General features: G+C 44.8%; 1 protein-coding gene across 1 annotated transcript in view; it reads left to right on the top strand.

Annotated features, from left to right (window-relative positions):
• The window catches only part of HMOX2 (heme oxygenase 2), a 31,351-nt gene extending 15,009 nt beyond the window's left edge, over nucleotides 1-16,342 (top strand). The window contains exons 2-6 of the mRNA XM_050968427.1: nucleotides 3,978-4,113; nucleotides 8,705-8,822; nucleotides 10,360-10,851; nucleotides 15,211-15,331; nucleotides 15,416-16,342. Coding sequence (XP_050824384.1) covers nucleotides 4,025-4,113; nucleotides 8,705-8,822; nucleotides 10,360-10,851; nucleotides 15,211-15,331; nucleotides 15,416-15,540 — 945 coding nt within the window. The 5' untranslated portion in view covers nucleotides 3,978-4,024 and the 3' untranslated portion in view covers nucleotides 15,541-16,342. The remainder of the gene's footprint in view (nucleotides 1-3,977; nucleotides 4,114-8,704; nucleotides 8,823-10,359; nucleotides 10,852-15,210; nucleotides 15,332-15,415) is intronic.
• The last annotated feature ends 386 nt before the right edge of the window (nucleotides 16,343-16,728 follow it).

Genomic DNA, 16,728 nt, shown 5'->3' with positions numbered 1-16,728 from the left:
AGGAGACTATAGAATTTTGTAGCAGCAAGTACTTGAAAGCATCTAAACCGTCTTGTGAATTCGCCAAGGAAAATGCTGGTCTTAGAAAATCTGTGAGAGAGGAGTCCAAAGGCTACTTGGTGGGATTATTTATTTACAAAATAGGCCTAAAGAGTCAGTGTTGTATAAAGAACCTTTATCAGACCATGTTACTGTGGCTTATCTCATGCAGTTCCTCTTGCCTGTCTTTTTCAGCTATTCTCATTCAATTTGCTTCCTTTTATACTAAGGATTTTGCTTGGGGTTTTTTTGTTTTGTTTTTGACCTCTATATCGTTGAGTGAGTGGAAGTGGTGCCAGAGCAGCTCTCTGAACACTGCCCCTGCCTTTGTGAAGAGTACTGTGCAATCTCTTTCCTACCAGATGTGCTGCATTGCAGGGGGAAAGGCTTTACTCCCTTGCCAAGCTGCCTGCTGAAATGGCTTAACTGGTGTAACTTGCTGCAGTGTCAGAGACGCACTGCTTCCATATTTGTAGTGGTTCTAGATCTGCATACGGAGGTGACATACCATTTATCCAGAAGTTTGGTTTATTTTCTGGGGAACGTAAGACTGAACTCTTTGAACAATTGGGCTTGGATGCACATTTCTGACTTTAAAATCTGAATTTTGAAATATTGGAGCAGGGACTAGAGCAAGTTAAACTGTTAAATCAAATGCTGTCTGAGATCTCAGCTCTAAGGAAGCAGTGTGCAGACAAGGTTGACCTGCCGCTGTCTCTATGCATGTGTCTAGAGCAGGAGACATATTTCCATCCCCATTTTGGCCAGACTTCCTTGCGTGAGCTTGGGCAAGTCACTTAACCTCTCTGCCTCAGTTCGTCCTTGTAAAGTGAGATTAATGCCATCTCACAGGGGCATTAAGCAAAATTAAATATCTGTGTAACACTTGTAGAACACAGCTACCTGATAAGCAAACAGTATGTTAGAGCAGGTATGTTTGCTGTTGGAACTGGGGAGGTAATCAAAGAAAGGGAATGAGGAAAATAAGGACATAGTTGCAGAGACAAAGCTTGGAAGGCTTTGTAACTCTGACAGGCTTACCATGTTCAACAGAAACCTGTAAAGTAGGCCGGTTTCCCAGGAGGAGTGAAGATTGGGGGCACTGCCTGGCTTGTGGGGGGGATTGATAATAGAGATACAAGGCTGTGACCTCTAAGTCAGAAATTTGAATCGGCTCAGTTTGACATTGACAAAATTACCATATGATGAGTGTTGGCAACCTGTATGAAATGAGATGAGTTGCTGGGTCTTAATCCAGTTCCCAGTTGGTAAGTGTCTTCAGCATAATAGCTATCACAATTTAGGGCAGTTGGTATTCTTAGGAGAGGCCAAAGATTGCATGAATCCTAATTTTGGTCACTGTAGGTATGTCTACACTGTCATTAGACCCCTGCAACTGGTCTGTGCCAGCTGACTTGAGCTCCCAGGGCTTGGGTAGACCAGGGGTCGGCAACCTTTCAGAAGTTGTGTGCGACGTCCTCACTGATTCATTGTAATTTAAGGTTTTGCATGCCAGTAATACATTTTACATTTACAGGGGCCAGCGGATGGAACCCCAGACTGGCAGCAGGCTGAGCTGGGCTGGTGGCCAGGACCCGGGCTGGTGGACGGAAAGCCAGACTGACAGTGGGCTGAACATTTCAGCTCGCTGCTGGCCTGGGTTCAGGCTCCTGGCCCTGCTCAGCCCGCTGCTGGCCTGGATAGACGGAACCCCGGGCCGGCAGCGGGCTGAGTGGGGCCAGCAGCAGGGACGCAAGCAGCGGGGACCTCAGCTGGCAGGGGCCGGCGAACAGAACCCCAGACCGGTGGTAGAGTACCAATGACTATCAGCTTGTGTGCTGCCTTTGGCACACGTGCCATAGGTTGCTGACCCTTGGGCTAGTCCCTCCCATCTCACAGGGTCCTGGAGCCCAAATATCTATACTGCATTTAACAGCCCCTTACTGCAAGCCTGAGTCAGCTGGCACAGGCCAGCCATGGGTTTTTAATTGCAGTGTAGACATATCTTGTGAGTGATGGTGCCTTCAGGTTTGGGCAAGGCACATTGTGCAGGCCTGGCTTGTCTGGCTGTTGCTTGTGCTGTACGTGTTTTGTATCGCTTAAGGCTTCAGTCTTCAGGACATTCCAGCTGGAACCTCTTGCTTTGAAAATTTTTTAGTAAAAGTTAGAAAGTGGTGGGGGAGGTAGGAGGCAGTTACTGGAAGGCTGAAGGAGAAAGTTAGGAATCCAGAGGTCATTAACTGGAAGGGCAGTTTATCAGTTTATAATTGATCCATCCTTTGTGTGTGTTTGTGCTTCAGACTGGGAGCTAGGGACAGAGCTGCCAATTCTGGCTTCACATTAACTTGATTGGCCTGCTCTGCACAGTCTTATCTCATTTACTGTTTTTCCAGCCTCAGAACATAGACATGTAGGATTAAAACAAGCTTTCTTAAGGTGAGCGGTGACCTACATATCTGGCTCATACTGAGGTGATTGGGAGACACAGTATAAGAGGATGAAATGTGTTTGGTCAGACAGTGTTTAGCACAGATGATTTCTAAATAATAAGCAGTGGGCTTGGTCTGTGCCCAGCTGCCTTCTGGCATTATCTGTCAGCTTTGCCATCTTCTATTCTTAACTTAGTGGTGATTAGTGACTGTCAGCTAATTGTTTTATTTCCCCTTTTACAGGTTAGGGGTGGTGGTGGGGAAACAGAGGCTGAGTGGTTTACCCAAGGTATCAGTGAGTCAAAGCTGGTAATAAAAGTCAGATGGTTTGGCTTCTAGTCCTTAATATTGCATCTGTTGCACCACATACTACTTTATCTCAAGCTTTTTCAAATAGTCCGTTTTTTAAGCCTATTGAATAATTGGGATCTATTATTTCGGAGAGTCCATGCTGGAACAGAACAATTTAAGGGGAACCAAATAAAAATGCTTCAGCTGCATAGGAGTTTTGCTTTCTCATGCTCTTTGGACAGGTGTGGAGGCTATTCCAGAAAGCCAGGCTAGTGAACTCTGCCCCTCCCTTTGTGAAAAGAACTGTGCAATCTGGAAGCCTGTTTTTGCTAGCATTGTTTTGTGATCCGATGACCCATTTCTCTTCCCTTCCAGATGTGTTACGTTGCAGAGGGAGAGGCTTTGTTAATTCCCTGCCAAGCTGCCTGCCTTTGTGGCTTAGCACTGCAGTAAGTTATACCAGCTAATAGGAAAGAGGACAGGCTGCATGTTGCTGATGAAACCTCTGTAAGCGAGCAGATTGCAGCTCAAATCCCAGTAACTAAAGCTGAAAGATCTAGGGAGGAGGGTTGTTCCCCTTCCTTCCCCAGGTCAGTCATTCTGCTCTAAATCTTGCCTTTCTGCAGATAGCCTAGGGATTTTTTTTTTTTTTTTTTTTTTTTTTTTTTTTTTTTAAATCCTGGTGGAAAAGTGGTGTTTTGCTCAGAAGTATCATCATGCAGGCTGGTGAAATATAGGTCTTCTAGTCTGCTCAGCTGATCCACCGAACCCTGACTGGGACGCCTAACTTGGATTGCTTGCTGAGTCACGGGTGTCTTTCTTGCACAAGATTATGGTTTATTAGTATGTGAGCTGCTTTGTTATGCACTATATGTAAATCTGAGCTGAGGTTGTCAGTGCCTTTGCTTAGAGTTGCAAGAGGGGACACAAGATTCTGTGTTTTCTAAGGCAGTGTTGGACCATAAACAGGTAAGCTCATATTATGCAGTATATCCTTGAGCCCACTGAGGGGGAATGTCAAGTGCACAGCTGTCGACTGACCATACATGTGTTTGAGTGAGTTGAGGCTTTCGCAGCTTTGCAGCGTTTGGTGCTTCCCTTCACCCCCACTCCTCATTCAGGAATCTTCTGCTTTATTAAAGTCAAATTTTTGCTCTTCAGTCACTTTAAAGTGTTGCTGATATAACTGGATGATGAACTCTGGCTGTTTCCAAACAGGACTGGAAAAGTGAAGAGAACCTTAGAAAGATCAGGTCTCTGGAGAGATGCCGTCTGATGTAACAGAAGCCTCTGAGGGGGTAGACGAGGCAGAGAATGTCCGCTATGAGGAAACAGAAGAGGATGACAATGTCAGGTGAGTCCTGTTGGGCCCTCCTGGCTAGTGAGAGTGGGGCTTTGTTACCGGGTTAGAACAACTTGTTTTCTAGAAGGGTATCCCTGCATGTGGGTCCCAGGCAGGAATGTGGTGCTTGCCTCTCTTTCTCTCTTCCCCCACCCCTGCAGCCCCCTCACTTTCAGTAATGTGGGAACACTTTAATATTCATTCCACCCCCATTCAGGAGAGAAGGATGTCTGCAAATGGCTGAAGTGAAGAGCTAGTGATGAGGATCTATTGGGATGTGAATACATAATCCAGCTCATCTCCCTGGGGCCAGCACATTCATTTCCTTACAGTAAACTTTGTAGTGTGTTCTCCCATCCAGTTTCAAATGACAAGAGTTAATAGGGTTTCTTCCACTTACTGTAAGATTCTTCCACAGCCCAATTGCTCTTTGCCAAGAAATAATTCCTTCTATTCCGATTGAGATTTTCCTTTTCTTGTATATTTTGGAGTGCAATAATCTAGCCCTCCTGAATAACTGAGCAGTTCAAAAGTCTTCTCTTGTGCCGTCCTCGGGTGAAGCAGCTGCAAAGATCCACCAGGAGATGCTGTGGCTTGATAAAGTGCATCTATTCACTTTACTAAAAACCAAAAACCCTCTAGTGAGATGAAAATGCAGCACATGTCTATAACGAGTATATTAACTCTTCTTGTTATGCACCAACAGTGTTCTCAGTAGGTACAACACCCACAGTCCCTGCCCCAGAGAGTTTAATCTAAAAGATGTAGATAAAATCAGATGCACTAGGAGATCCAGAAAGAGCCTTTCAGTCTCTCCCTTATTGGAGGTTGGGGTGGAGCGTGCATTTGAGTAATATTTGTGGGGTTATGTGGAGGAAATGCACCTTAAACTGGGATTTGAATGAGACTTGGGGCATGGCATGGCATGGCACACTGGGATCGGGAGGCTGGTCCGTGCATTGGAAGCATGGAAGACTTAGAAAGAAGTGAATGTGGTGGTGAGGCTGGAATCATTGCTGGACTGAAGGGTGGGAGTGTTTTAAACTGCTCTATAGGAGATATTAGAGTGGATCAAAACTGACCAAAAATCAAATTTTTAGACTTAATTTAAATTTACTTTTCATTTGAAAAGTAAATCCATTTAACATTGGCAACCAGTTTTAAGGCTTAAATAGACTATAGTCTAATTTATTTGATTTTAATAAATACAAAGACAATATTCAAGCAATACATATTTGCTGCTGAGCTTTTGAAGAAAGTCAAGTTATAGAACTGGTGGAAGTCACTGGCTAAGCACCTAGAACCAGGTTTCTGCAGTGTGGTTGCAGCCATCTTGGTCCCAGGGTATTAGAGACACAAGATGGATGAGGTAATAACTTTTATTGGACCAGCGTCTGTTGGTGAAAGAGACAAGCTGACACAGAGCTCTGTTTACTTTCCTCAACAGAAGTTGGGCCAATAAAAGATACTACCTCACCCAACTTGTCTCTGTAAATGAGCTTTTGATGGCAGTAGGCTATTCTGCAGATGCAAAGAATATTTTCTTAATTTCAGTTTATCCAACTAATTCATTCATTTTCAGAAAGCCTTTGACAGGGCCCCTCACCAAAGCTCTTTAGCAAAGTAAGCTGTCATGGGATAAGAGGGAAGGTCCTGTCATGGACTGGTAACTGGTTAAAAGATAGGAAACAAAGGGTAGAAATAAATGGTCAGTTTTCAGAATGGAGAGCAGTAAGTAGTGGTGTCCACGAGGGGTCTGTACTGGAACCAGTCCTAGTCAACATAATCATAAATGATCTGGAAAAGCGAGGTGGCAAAATTTGCAGATGATGCAGAATTACTCAAGATAGTTATGTCCCAGGCAGATTGTGAAGAGCTACAAAAAGGATCTCTCAAAACTGGGTGACTGGGCAACAACATGGCAAGTGAAATTCAGTGTTGATAAATGCAAAGTAATGCACATTAGCAAACTTAATCCCAACTCTACATATAAAATGATGAGGTCTAAATTAGCTGTTACAACTCAAAAAAGAGATTTTTTGGAGTCATTGTGGATAGTTCTCTGAAACATCCATTCAATGTGCAGCAGCAGTTAAGCGAACAGAATGCTGATAATCGTTAAGACAGGGATAAAAAATAAAACAGAAAATAGATTGCCTCTGTATAAATCAATGGTATGCCCACATCTTGAATACTGTGTGCAAATGTGGTTGACCCACCTCAAAAAGATATATTAGAATTGGAAAAGGTACAGAAAAGGGTAACAAAAATGATTAGGACATTAGAGCAGCTGATATGAGGAAAGATTAATAAGACTGGGACTTTTCAGCTTGAAAAAGGGATGACTATGGGGGGATATGATAGAAGTGTATTAACGTCATGACTGGTATGGAGAAAGTAAATAAGGAAGTGTTGTTTACTCCTTCTCATAATGTAAGAATTAGGGGTCACCAAATGAAATTAATAGGCATCACTTTTAAAAAAAACAAAAGGAAGTTTGTGTTTTTTGTTTTGTTTTGGTTTTTTTTTGTTTTTGTTTTCCCCTCATACAATGCACAGTCAGCCTGTGGAACTCCTTGCCAGAGAATGTTGTGAAGGCCAAGACTATAACAGGGTTCAAAATATAACTAGATAAATTCATGGAGGATAGGTCCATCAATGGCTATTGGCCAGGATAGGCAGGGATGGTGTCTCTAGTCTCTGTTTGCCAGAAGCTGGGAATGGGTGACAGAGGATGGATCACTTGATTACCTGTTCTGTTCATTCCCTCTGAAGCATCTGACATTAGCCACTGTCAGAAGACAGGAACTAAAGCTATTTGTCGTAGTAAATTATTAAAATCTGCCATCTCAAGACACTAGTACCAGAAACAAAAGTCCTGTGTCATTGGGAAGGAGGAGTTCCTGTTTTCTGTGGTGAGTCATAAGCTGAGCGATCTTCGAGTTGGCACTAGTTCAGTCCAACCCTGCATCATAGGCTAACTGTGACAATTCCACAACTGGGAGTATGGAAAGCATTGAGGGCAGGTTGTTTTTAACTGAAGCCGCTCAGAGGTTTGGAATGTTAATAGTCAGGAGTGAGATTAGATTAATGGGCAGAGTGCAGTTGAGGCTGTCAAAGGTGCACCACTAATATAGTGATTACAGGGAGATCACCCATGTTTTGAAGGGCTGGGTTACTATTCTGAGATTACATTAGAAGCTTGGGAATGGAGATTGTTTGTAACTCTGAACAAAACATTGTGGTTCTTTCAAAAGTTTACAACTGAACATTGACAGCTTTGAGACTTTACTATGCAGAAGAAAAGTGCTGCTTTTAACCATCATAATTTAAATGAAACCAGCTCAGAAACAGTTTGCTTACCTGGTCAAATCTTTTTTTTTAAACCCTTTCTCTTTATTTTTATTATATTTATTTATTTTTAGTGGTTTACATTTAACACAGCACTGTACTGTATTTGCTTTTTTCCCCCCTCTCCACCTCTGCTGCTGCTGCCTGATTGCGTACTTCTGGTTCCAAATGAGGTGTGTGTTTGACCGGTCAGTTTGTAACTCTGGGGTTCTACTATACTCTAAAAATTCATAGTAGGGGAATTTGTGCCAAAAAGTCAGTTTTAATGACTCATTATTTGGGTGTTTGAATGTGGTGAATGGACCATACCTGTTAGCCTCTCTAAAATGAATGAGACTCCTGCCAGTATTGCTACCTGTCACACACTCAAGGCACAACCAGACTGTGCTGGAATGTGGATTCACACTACCCTAGCTCAGTAGTATATTCAACATCTCTTATAAGCTGCTGTCACCGTTGTGCTTGACCCTATTCTCTTAGCATTGTCAGCAGGGTTTCTGTTGCATCTGAGGTAATCACTGATGATGATGACTTTGTGGAACAGTCCTGGGTTTGATGAGACTACCCGTTTCAGAGGCTAACATACTGACACTGGATGTTAAAACCAACCCAAAATATCAACAGGACAAGTATAATGTCATCACGCTGTGGTGATTGTTCAGCATGTTTTGTATGGTGGTGTTTGTACTTCCATGCTGACAGTCTGATGTGATGGCACAATCCTATTCCCAGAGACGCATTTTAAGAGACCATGCTAGTGGTGTCCAAAACCTCACTTATAGTGGGACCTTGCAACATAGGTTTATGTAGTATATTTCATGTAAACTGTATCCCTGAAGCTTAGGGGTGTGCACAAGAATAAAAATTTGGCTGATTTTTTGGAGGGGCACTTCCTGTGTCCCCCATGGCCAGAGGAGCTGTCTCTCCTCCCATCCCCTCTTCTCCTCCCCACCCCCACATTTTGAGCGAGAGAATAATTCTGTCTTGAGTTGGATGTCAGTTAGCACTAATTGACAGATGCAGATGGCATATTCTTGGAGCTTGCCATCAGTAAATATGAATTCAGTTTCTATCCAGTCTAATGCAGGACTGGTCTGAAGCACAAATAGCTGTCTTGGTCCAGTGTATGGGCCTGGCCCTGGCCCTGGCCCTGTGTGGTTTAAAAGTTGCTCTTAAGACCTACAGAATCTTCCTGGGATCCTTTGGGCATGTTCCCCATCTCATGCCCTTTTCGAATTTCTGTTCTTCACAGTCCCACTGACCTCTCAGAGATGCTCAAGGAGGGGACCAAAGAGTCTCATGATCGTGCAGAGAACACTCAGTTTGTCAAAGACTTCCTGAAAGGACGGATCAAGAAGGAGCTCTTTAAGGTTTGCGCTTTCTAGCTCTGTTTCCTTTACCGCATATGAGATGAGATCTTGAGCTGTGGAGTTGGAAGCTCTATCCCAAATTGGAGACGCAGCATGTCACAATGAGAGGATGGCCCAGTGGTTAGGGCACTAACCTGGGACTCTGGAGACTTGGGTTCAATTCCCTGTTCTTTCAGAAACTAAACTGCTGGAAGCTTGTCTTGCCTAGTAATGACACTGTGTGTAACATGTCAGGGAATCCAGCATGGTGTCTCGCTCCCAGAGTTAGCAGTACCTTGTAGTGCTACAGAATTGGCATAGTTAGCAATTTGGGTTGGAAGTCAGCTTAATGTTGCTCAGCAGCACCTTCTGCTGGCTGGTCTGGAGAACAGTTAATGGAGAGCTAAAGCAATGTTTTCTAAAACTGGGTCCCAACAGACCAGGGTGACCTGACAGCAAGTGTGAAAAATTGGGACGGGGGGGTAATAGGAGCCTACAGGGGCGGCTCCAGGCCCCAGCAAGCTGCGGGGGGCGCTCTGCCGGTCACCGCAAGGGCGGCAGGCAGGCTGCCTTCGGCGGCTTGCCTGTGGAGGGTCTGCTGGTCCTTCAGCTTCAGAGGACCTCCCGCAGGTATGCCGCCGAATCTGCTGGATTGGAGACCTCCCACAGGCAAGCTGCCGAAGACAACCTGCCTGCCGTGCTTGGGGCGGCAAAATGCCTAGAGCCGCCCCGGGAGCCTACATAAGAAAAAGACTCAAAAATTGGGACTGTCCCTATAAAATCAGGACATCTGGTCACACTACAACAGACCAGTGGGTTGCAAGAAGGTTCTAGATGGGTTGTAGGCCTGGTGTGGAGGAGGGCGGGGCCGGGAAGAGATTTTAAAGGTGAGCTCACCTCACATGCATCATCCAGCAGCAGCTCATGTCCCACAGGGCTGGACCTGCATCCCTGCTCTTGGTGTTTGTGACCTGGTGCACAGCATCGTAACTCCACTTGTGTTTGGCACAGCCACCCCTCCATTGTCATGACTCTCATCTGGAAGCCCCTTAATGTCATGCCTCAGGTCTATAAATGCCAGTGCAGTTGAAATTGTCAGGAAGTATTGGAAATTATGTTAGCTATTTAAACCAAGATGTTTTAATTGCCAGTCCTTTGTGGGCAGATCAGAGCATTCAGCATAGACGTATGAACATCATCTTTTGATCATAATGGTCTGCAAATCTAAATAGTGCCTTCCCTTAGAGGAGCTTAAAGCAGTAATGAATTCCCTACACCTTTTTTGAAGTAGGATATATTGTCCCCATTTTACAGATAGGTACTGAGGCATAGGGGTTCAGTGACTTTGCTTGGGACACATCCAGACATCACTGTAGACAAGGGACTTCACCATTTTCCTTTTAAGAGTCCTTCACAGCCTAACAGATAATATGCTGGGAAAGGTGTGGTCTGTATAGAGTGCGGTTTATTGGGAGGAATGCATGGGTCTGTACATAAACTAAATACATCATTCTTTCTGACAAGTGGTCTCTCACATACATTGTGCTTTTGTTCCTAGTTGGCTACTGTGGCACTTTACTATACGTACTCTGCCCTGGAAGAGGAAATGGACTGCAACAAGGACCATCCTGCATTTGCCCCTTTGTACTTCCCTCTAGAGCTTCATCGGAAAGAGGCATTGGCTAAAGACATGGAGTATTTCTACGGGGAAAACTGGAAAGAGAAGATTCAGTGTTCAGAGGCAACTAGGTGTTACATAGACAGAATCCATTATATTGGGCAATATGAACCGGAGCTGCTGGTAGCTCATGCCTACACACGGTACATGGGGGACCTGTCTGGGGGCCAGATACTCAAGAAAGTAGCCCAGAGGGCCTTGAAGCTGCCCAGTACTGGGGAAGGGATCCAGTTCTATGTATTTGACAATATTTCCAATGCACAGCAGTTCAAGCAGTTCTACAGGGCCAGGATAAATGCCCTGGACTTGGACAAGAAAGCCAAGGAGAGGATTGTGGAGGAAGCCAATAAGGCATTTGAATTCAACATGCAGGTACCATGCACCCCCAAACTCTTGTAACTGCCTGTACTTAAGTAAGCTACACTGCTTTAATCTTCTGCCTGGTTTAGACGGAGTGTTAATGTTCCTGATAATGCAGGACTGATCACGTTAGCTATATCCAGGGGAAGGAGGAAAGAGTAGAGCTATTATAAGCCTTTTAAACAGGAAATGCAAACTGCATCTGATGTCTCTACTAAGGACCCGTAGAGCACACTACTATGCTAGGGCCCAAATCTTTGTTGAGGCCTCCAGGAGTACTTGTAATGCCAATAATTTAATACATGCTTAAGTAGTTGGTAAGATAAGGGGAAGAAACCAGGCCGCCTCCCATGGGGAAAACCCCACAAACTTATCTGAATCTACTCCTAACCTTTGACGTGCCAAGGAAGCACTTAATTAGCCGAATGCATCATACACTCGGGCTTCCACACTCTGGCCATCTAAAGGGTGACTTGATGATTTAGCAGGATCCTGAGGGCTGCTCTGTTTTATATAAAAACAGAGCAGACTGCTGCTATTTTACCTCTTTAACCTGAAGGTGTAACCCAGAGACTAAACATTCCAGTATGCAGTGTGTCATCAGGACCACGCAACCTCTCTATCAGTCAGATGGTAGAGTACAAGAGTTTTGATATACAGGTTCTACCTGATTTGGTCTCTATGCACTTAAGTATTGTTGTATTAATTTAGATGGAATATAAGGGCCAAAGGGGTTAACATGACCTAGTCACTGTCCACCATTAAATAGCATTAAACAAGGTGCGGGGTTTGACATACAGAGATCTCTGCCTACTTAGTACTATGGCAAACAGCCCACTAAATATCCTTTTAATTAAGATTAAAGAAAAGAAGGGAAAATGGCTAAAGCATTTGAAATGTAAAGTATTAATTAAGGCTTTCATTTTAACAGCATCTCTTGTTCCCTTTCCCTTTGACTGGAGAGAGTTCTTAGAGGGGAAAAACCCTTGTTTGACAGTCTCTTGGGCAGTAATAACTGTCCTGTTTGGGGGTGGGGGAGAAGGGGAAGAGAAGAAGTAAGGCTGAAGCTGCTGCTGTTCAGCTGTCACTAGTCCAGTCCAGATGGTATTTGGGATTCAGCGGGAGCTGGTGGCAATGTTCTCTAGGTTCCTCTCTGGCCTAGTCTGGTCAGGACATCTCGGGATTGGGATGACAAAGACTCAGGGTCCCAGAAGATAGTGGGTGTGGCAGCATGATGATGAAGCTTGCTCAAGTAGCCAGCTCTTTTTCTCCCTCCAAATCTTTCTTTAAAGACCCACAAAGGGCCTATCCCCTACTCGTTTTGTCCACCAGTTTAGGCCTAGTCTTTAACACATCTGTTTTGTTTCACTGATTTTTCTGATTCCATGCTTGTTTACCAGGCATGCTCTTAACACAGGCTTGATTTACATCATTTAGGTCTTTTCATTTGGAGTAATTCAGTCTGCCCCCTCCCTTTCCCCTGCCTTTCATATCTTTTCTTGTCAACACTCATTTCCTCCAGTTGAACTCATAATCAGGGTAAATTTGTAGGCCCAATTATCCCAACAGTGCCCACCTACCCTGTTGAGCATGCTGGGTGTACAAAGTTAAATGCAAGCTATTTGAGCTGCCTCTCCAAGCTTCACACCAAGCAGCAGGATGCGTTTGCAGTAGTCTTGCCCTATTCGATTGTGTTCTTCCATGTCATATTGAGACCTTGGCTAAGTCTGTGTGAATCCCTACCTGACGCTTTCCCCGGTTGACTGGAGTGTGAGAGCACAGAGGAGCACCAGTTATGATTTCATTCATTCTCAGTTCAGTTCTATCAAAAGTAGTTCCCCCTTAAAAAAAACCCAAACCAAAACAAAACACATGCCCCCCCACAAACAAAAAAACAAAAAACCCCACCCTGGAATATAACTATCCAAGTGATCTCTTGCCTTTGTCAAGCTCTGATGGCTGGGTTCAGAACCTAGAGGACGCAGGTTCCAGGAAATGGTGTTGTAGTTCTCCTTAACTTTTGTTTTAGACTAAAATTCCCTCACACTCCAAGTTGTGAGGAGCTCTCTGCCAGCAGAAAAATCAAGGGAAATGATGAAGCTCAGCACTCTATTTTGGGGGGAAGAGGGGGTATGCAGGGCAGGGGGAAAACAGAAAACGTGTTCAGAGTTCAGCAGGAATGTCTGTGGAGAGAATGGATTGGGCAAGGGGTTTTTCAGCCCAGAGTCTAAAGAGAGAGAAACAGCAAAATCTGGTGGCCTCAACCCTTCTACAATACTCAAGGCTGTTTTGAGTTGCTAATACACTTCACTGACTTTTCCGCTAGACACTTGGGAGAGGCCTGGGAACACTGCTGGTGAAAGCAGTATTGTCATCTGTGCAGAGTAGAATTCCACCTTGCCCTGCAGTGTCTTACCTGGGACTCTAGCTTGTTAGATTCCTGTAATAGTAGCTCCCAGAACATGCTTGGTGCTGTGCAGGCATTTCACCTTCAGTGAAACACTGTAAGATGAACACGAAAGTTCTCTTGAATCTCTTACTTGCAATCAGGGCAGAGTTCCAGGCTGTAACATTCCCATGGCCCAGCCAGCTCTGGAGAAATAGGTTTTAAGCAGGGCTGTAAATGGAGCTGACCCCTCCAAACTGACATTTGCCCTCCTTGGGAGTACACAGGACTGGAGATACCATGAATCTTGTTGCATATGTGGATTTCACGTGATGCACTAGAGAACAATCAGTGCTGTTTGTGACAGTCAGATGTTGGCACTTCTCCTATGTTTGTTTGTTTTTTTGTTTTTTTTCACGGGCCTGTAGGCACAGATGGTCCCCAGTAGGCATTTCAAGTTTTTTGTTTTTTAGGACTGCCCTGTACGTAAACACAATGGGGTGGAGGGGGAGAAAAGCCAAGGTCTCTACATAATAACGCTGTGAACTGACCGTGTGGGATGTACCCTCTTGCTGGTGATCCCTGCTTGATGTTTCAGAAGGCAGGGAAATAACCCTAGATACTTGTTATATCTCTGGTGGGAGAGCAGAGGGTGGGATTTCTTCACAACCTCTAGGATTTAAGGATCCACTCGTTTCAGTACAAGAGAGCCAGGACCCTGTCCCTCCAGTTTCACAGGGCTCACTGAAAGCTCTGTTACCTCTGTTGCTGGAGGGAGTGCTGTGTCACGTAAAGGCCACACAAACCATAAGATTCACCTGCAACCTAGATAGCTGTTGCAGGTGCCAGCAAGTAACAGGGCCCATCCTATTTTACAGTGCTGCGTGAAGCTGTTCTGTTTAATGAGGAACATTGCTGGAGCAAACTGCACAGTAGCATTTCAACAGAGAACTCATGTTGTTAGCCTCAGAGTGCTTGGAGTTGCACACTTCATTTACTAAATATTGAATTAAAAATAAACCCTAGTACTCTGTTCAAGGGTTTTGTTTTCGTCTGAAAAGTTAACTGAAAATGGCACCCACTTGCCAAGTACATCAGAGGTGGAAGAGAGAATTTAATTGTATCCTTAGCCTTGCAGACTAACCCTGCCCTGGGGGAGTGAGCTAGAGCAGTGGTTCTCAGCCTGGGGCCCCCTGGGAGGCCGTGAGCAGATTTCAGGGGGACCACCAAGCAGGGCCAGCATTAGACTTGCTGGGGCCCAGGGCAGAAAGCTGAAGCTCCACTGCATGGTGCTGAAGCCTGGGGCCGTGAGCCCCACCACCCAGGGCTGAAGCTAAAGACTGAGCCACTTAGCTTTGTGGGCCCTTTGTGGCAGAGGGCCCGGGCAGTTGTGCTACTTGCTACCCCCTAGCGCTGGCCCTGCCTTTTACATGCAGAAAAACAGTTGTTGCCCAGGTGAGCCAAGGAATTTTTATAGCATGTTGAGAGGGCCTCAGCAAAAAAGGCTGAGAACCTCTGAGCTAGAGTTACTGGTTTGGTTCTCTAACAAAATTCATAATTCAGCTGATGTATTCAAGGCAGGAGCCCAGCTTTAATACTTGAGCCTCAGACTGAGTTTGCAGGGCTGGCAGCTAAGAAAAAACAGCAAAGACTTTCAAAAGTGACTGTGGGTTGTGGGGTGTGCGTTTTTATTTTTGTTTGGTTTTTTTTGGGTGGGGGATGTCCAATCTGAGAAGATGGGTGATCAGCATATTCTGAAGACCCAGGCCCCATTAAAATGTCAAGTTGGGCACCCAAATTACCAGTCCCTTATGAAAACCTTGGCTAGTAGCTCTTCTTAGCTGAGCTAATTTGATCTGGAAACTGAAAATAAATGTGAGATGACACTTCAGATTCAAATTGCATGTAAGTGAAATGTACAAGAATGGCTGTGAAATGCTGTTTGCTCTTGGTGACTCTCATTGAATCTTCACTTTCCCTGGCAGGTATTTGATGAACTGGACAAAATTGGTGCATTGTTAACGGAAGAAGCCCAGGATGGAGGGCTGCCAGTACATGATGGAAAAGGAGACCTGCGCAAGTGCCCATACTATGCCACAAAACTAGGTAGTTTTTTTCTTTTAATACAAGTACATTAATCTGCATCTCTGGGGTAATACAGCTAACAGTGCTCTCTGCCCTTCCCTGCAGGCAAGGGGGACCCTGGCTGCCCCTATCACATTGGCATGGCCATGCTGAAGCAGCCCACCATGCAGTTTGTCCTTGCAGCTTGCATTGCCTTGGCTGCAGGCATTGCAACCTGGTATGTGATGTGATGGATACTAGATGGCGTTATCTCATGGTGACTCAAGATGAACACACCCTTTTTGGGACTGCTCCTCTGTTGGTGGAGGTTTTTAAATGCAAGAGTTAAGTAAACAATAAACCAGAATCTGCAGTGAATACCTAGGACTATTTGCATACAAATAACCCAAATACTGCATGGTACCACACCTAGTAATCTATACAATTACCCAGCAGGGTTCTGAGCTAGTAACTTAATGCAGGAATTGTAGTCTAGCTCCACAACTGCCACTTGGAGCCAAAACCTATAGTGACCTGGTGCGGATCTTAAATCAGGGAATGGCTTTAGCCAGCTATTGTCAAATGATCAGCTGTTCATATCCCTGACCAGGCTGGGGTTTTCTCCCCAGCTGTCTGATGGAGTGTTCTTTTCCTCTTCCAACATAGTATTGCTCCTCACATGCTGATCAAGCACTTCGCTCTGTCCATGTCACAAGCTTTCAGAGCTGGTTCAAATCAGGAAGTGCACTTTGTCCTGGAGAAGGTGGTGGGGAATTCAAACTGCTCCGAAACAGCTCTTATCTCTGATGCTGTGGCACAGCGTCAGTTGTCCCAAAGGCAGAATAACTTGCTGCTCTTGTTGCAAGGGCCATAGGCTCAAAACCAGTTTTATAAATTAGGGCCCTTTTGCCCTGGCATGTAGCAGTTGCTGAGCAAATAGTTTCCCATGGGCTGGGGGAGCAAGTCCTTGTATATATTAAAGTTAACGGTTTACTTTTTCATGTAACTTATATTGTGATAGAGCCTTTGACCCAATAAAGTTTATACTCTGAAGTCCTCATAAGGGAGTCTTTCTTCATAGAGAGAGGAGTCCAGCCCCTGAGAACTTCATTGCAACTGGCCTTTACAGTCAGTTCCTCTTTGCAAGGCTGGATGCAAGGTCATACAGGCAGCATGTATTCACAGCATGGAATTAATTTAGAAGGCTCCGTTTGGGACTGGTAACCACTATGTGCAGTGTTGTGAAACCTCGACTTTCCACTCACACCTTTCAACTGGATCGCCAACCAGCATGTTCTTCTGGGCACTCTAGCCAGCCTAGCTTTGATTTTTTGCCTCCAAAACTATTCTCTGTCTGATGGTATTTAAAGTGACTGGAAGAGCTGGACTTGCTGACCTACATCAGAGCTGTATGTAAATCTCCAACATTCTTTCCTGCC

This window comes from Gopherus flavomarginatus, chromosome 9, assembly GCF_025201925.1.
Source record: "Gopherus flavomarginatus isolate rGopFla2 chromosome 9, rGopFla2.mat.asm, whole genome shotgun sequence".
NCBI lineage: Eukaryota > Metazoa > Chordata > Testudines > Testudinidae > Gopherus > Gopherus flavomarginatus.
Note: the sequence above shows the minus strand (reverse complement) of the source record. Positions and strands in the feature narration are given on the sequence as shown.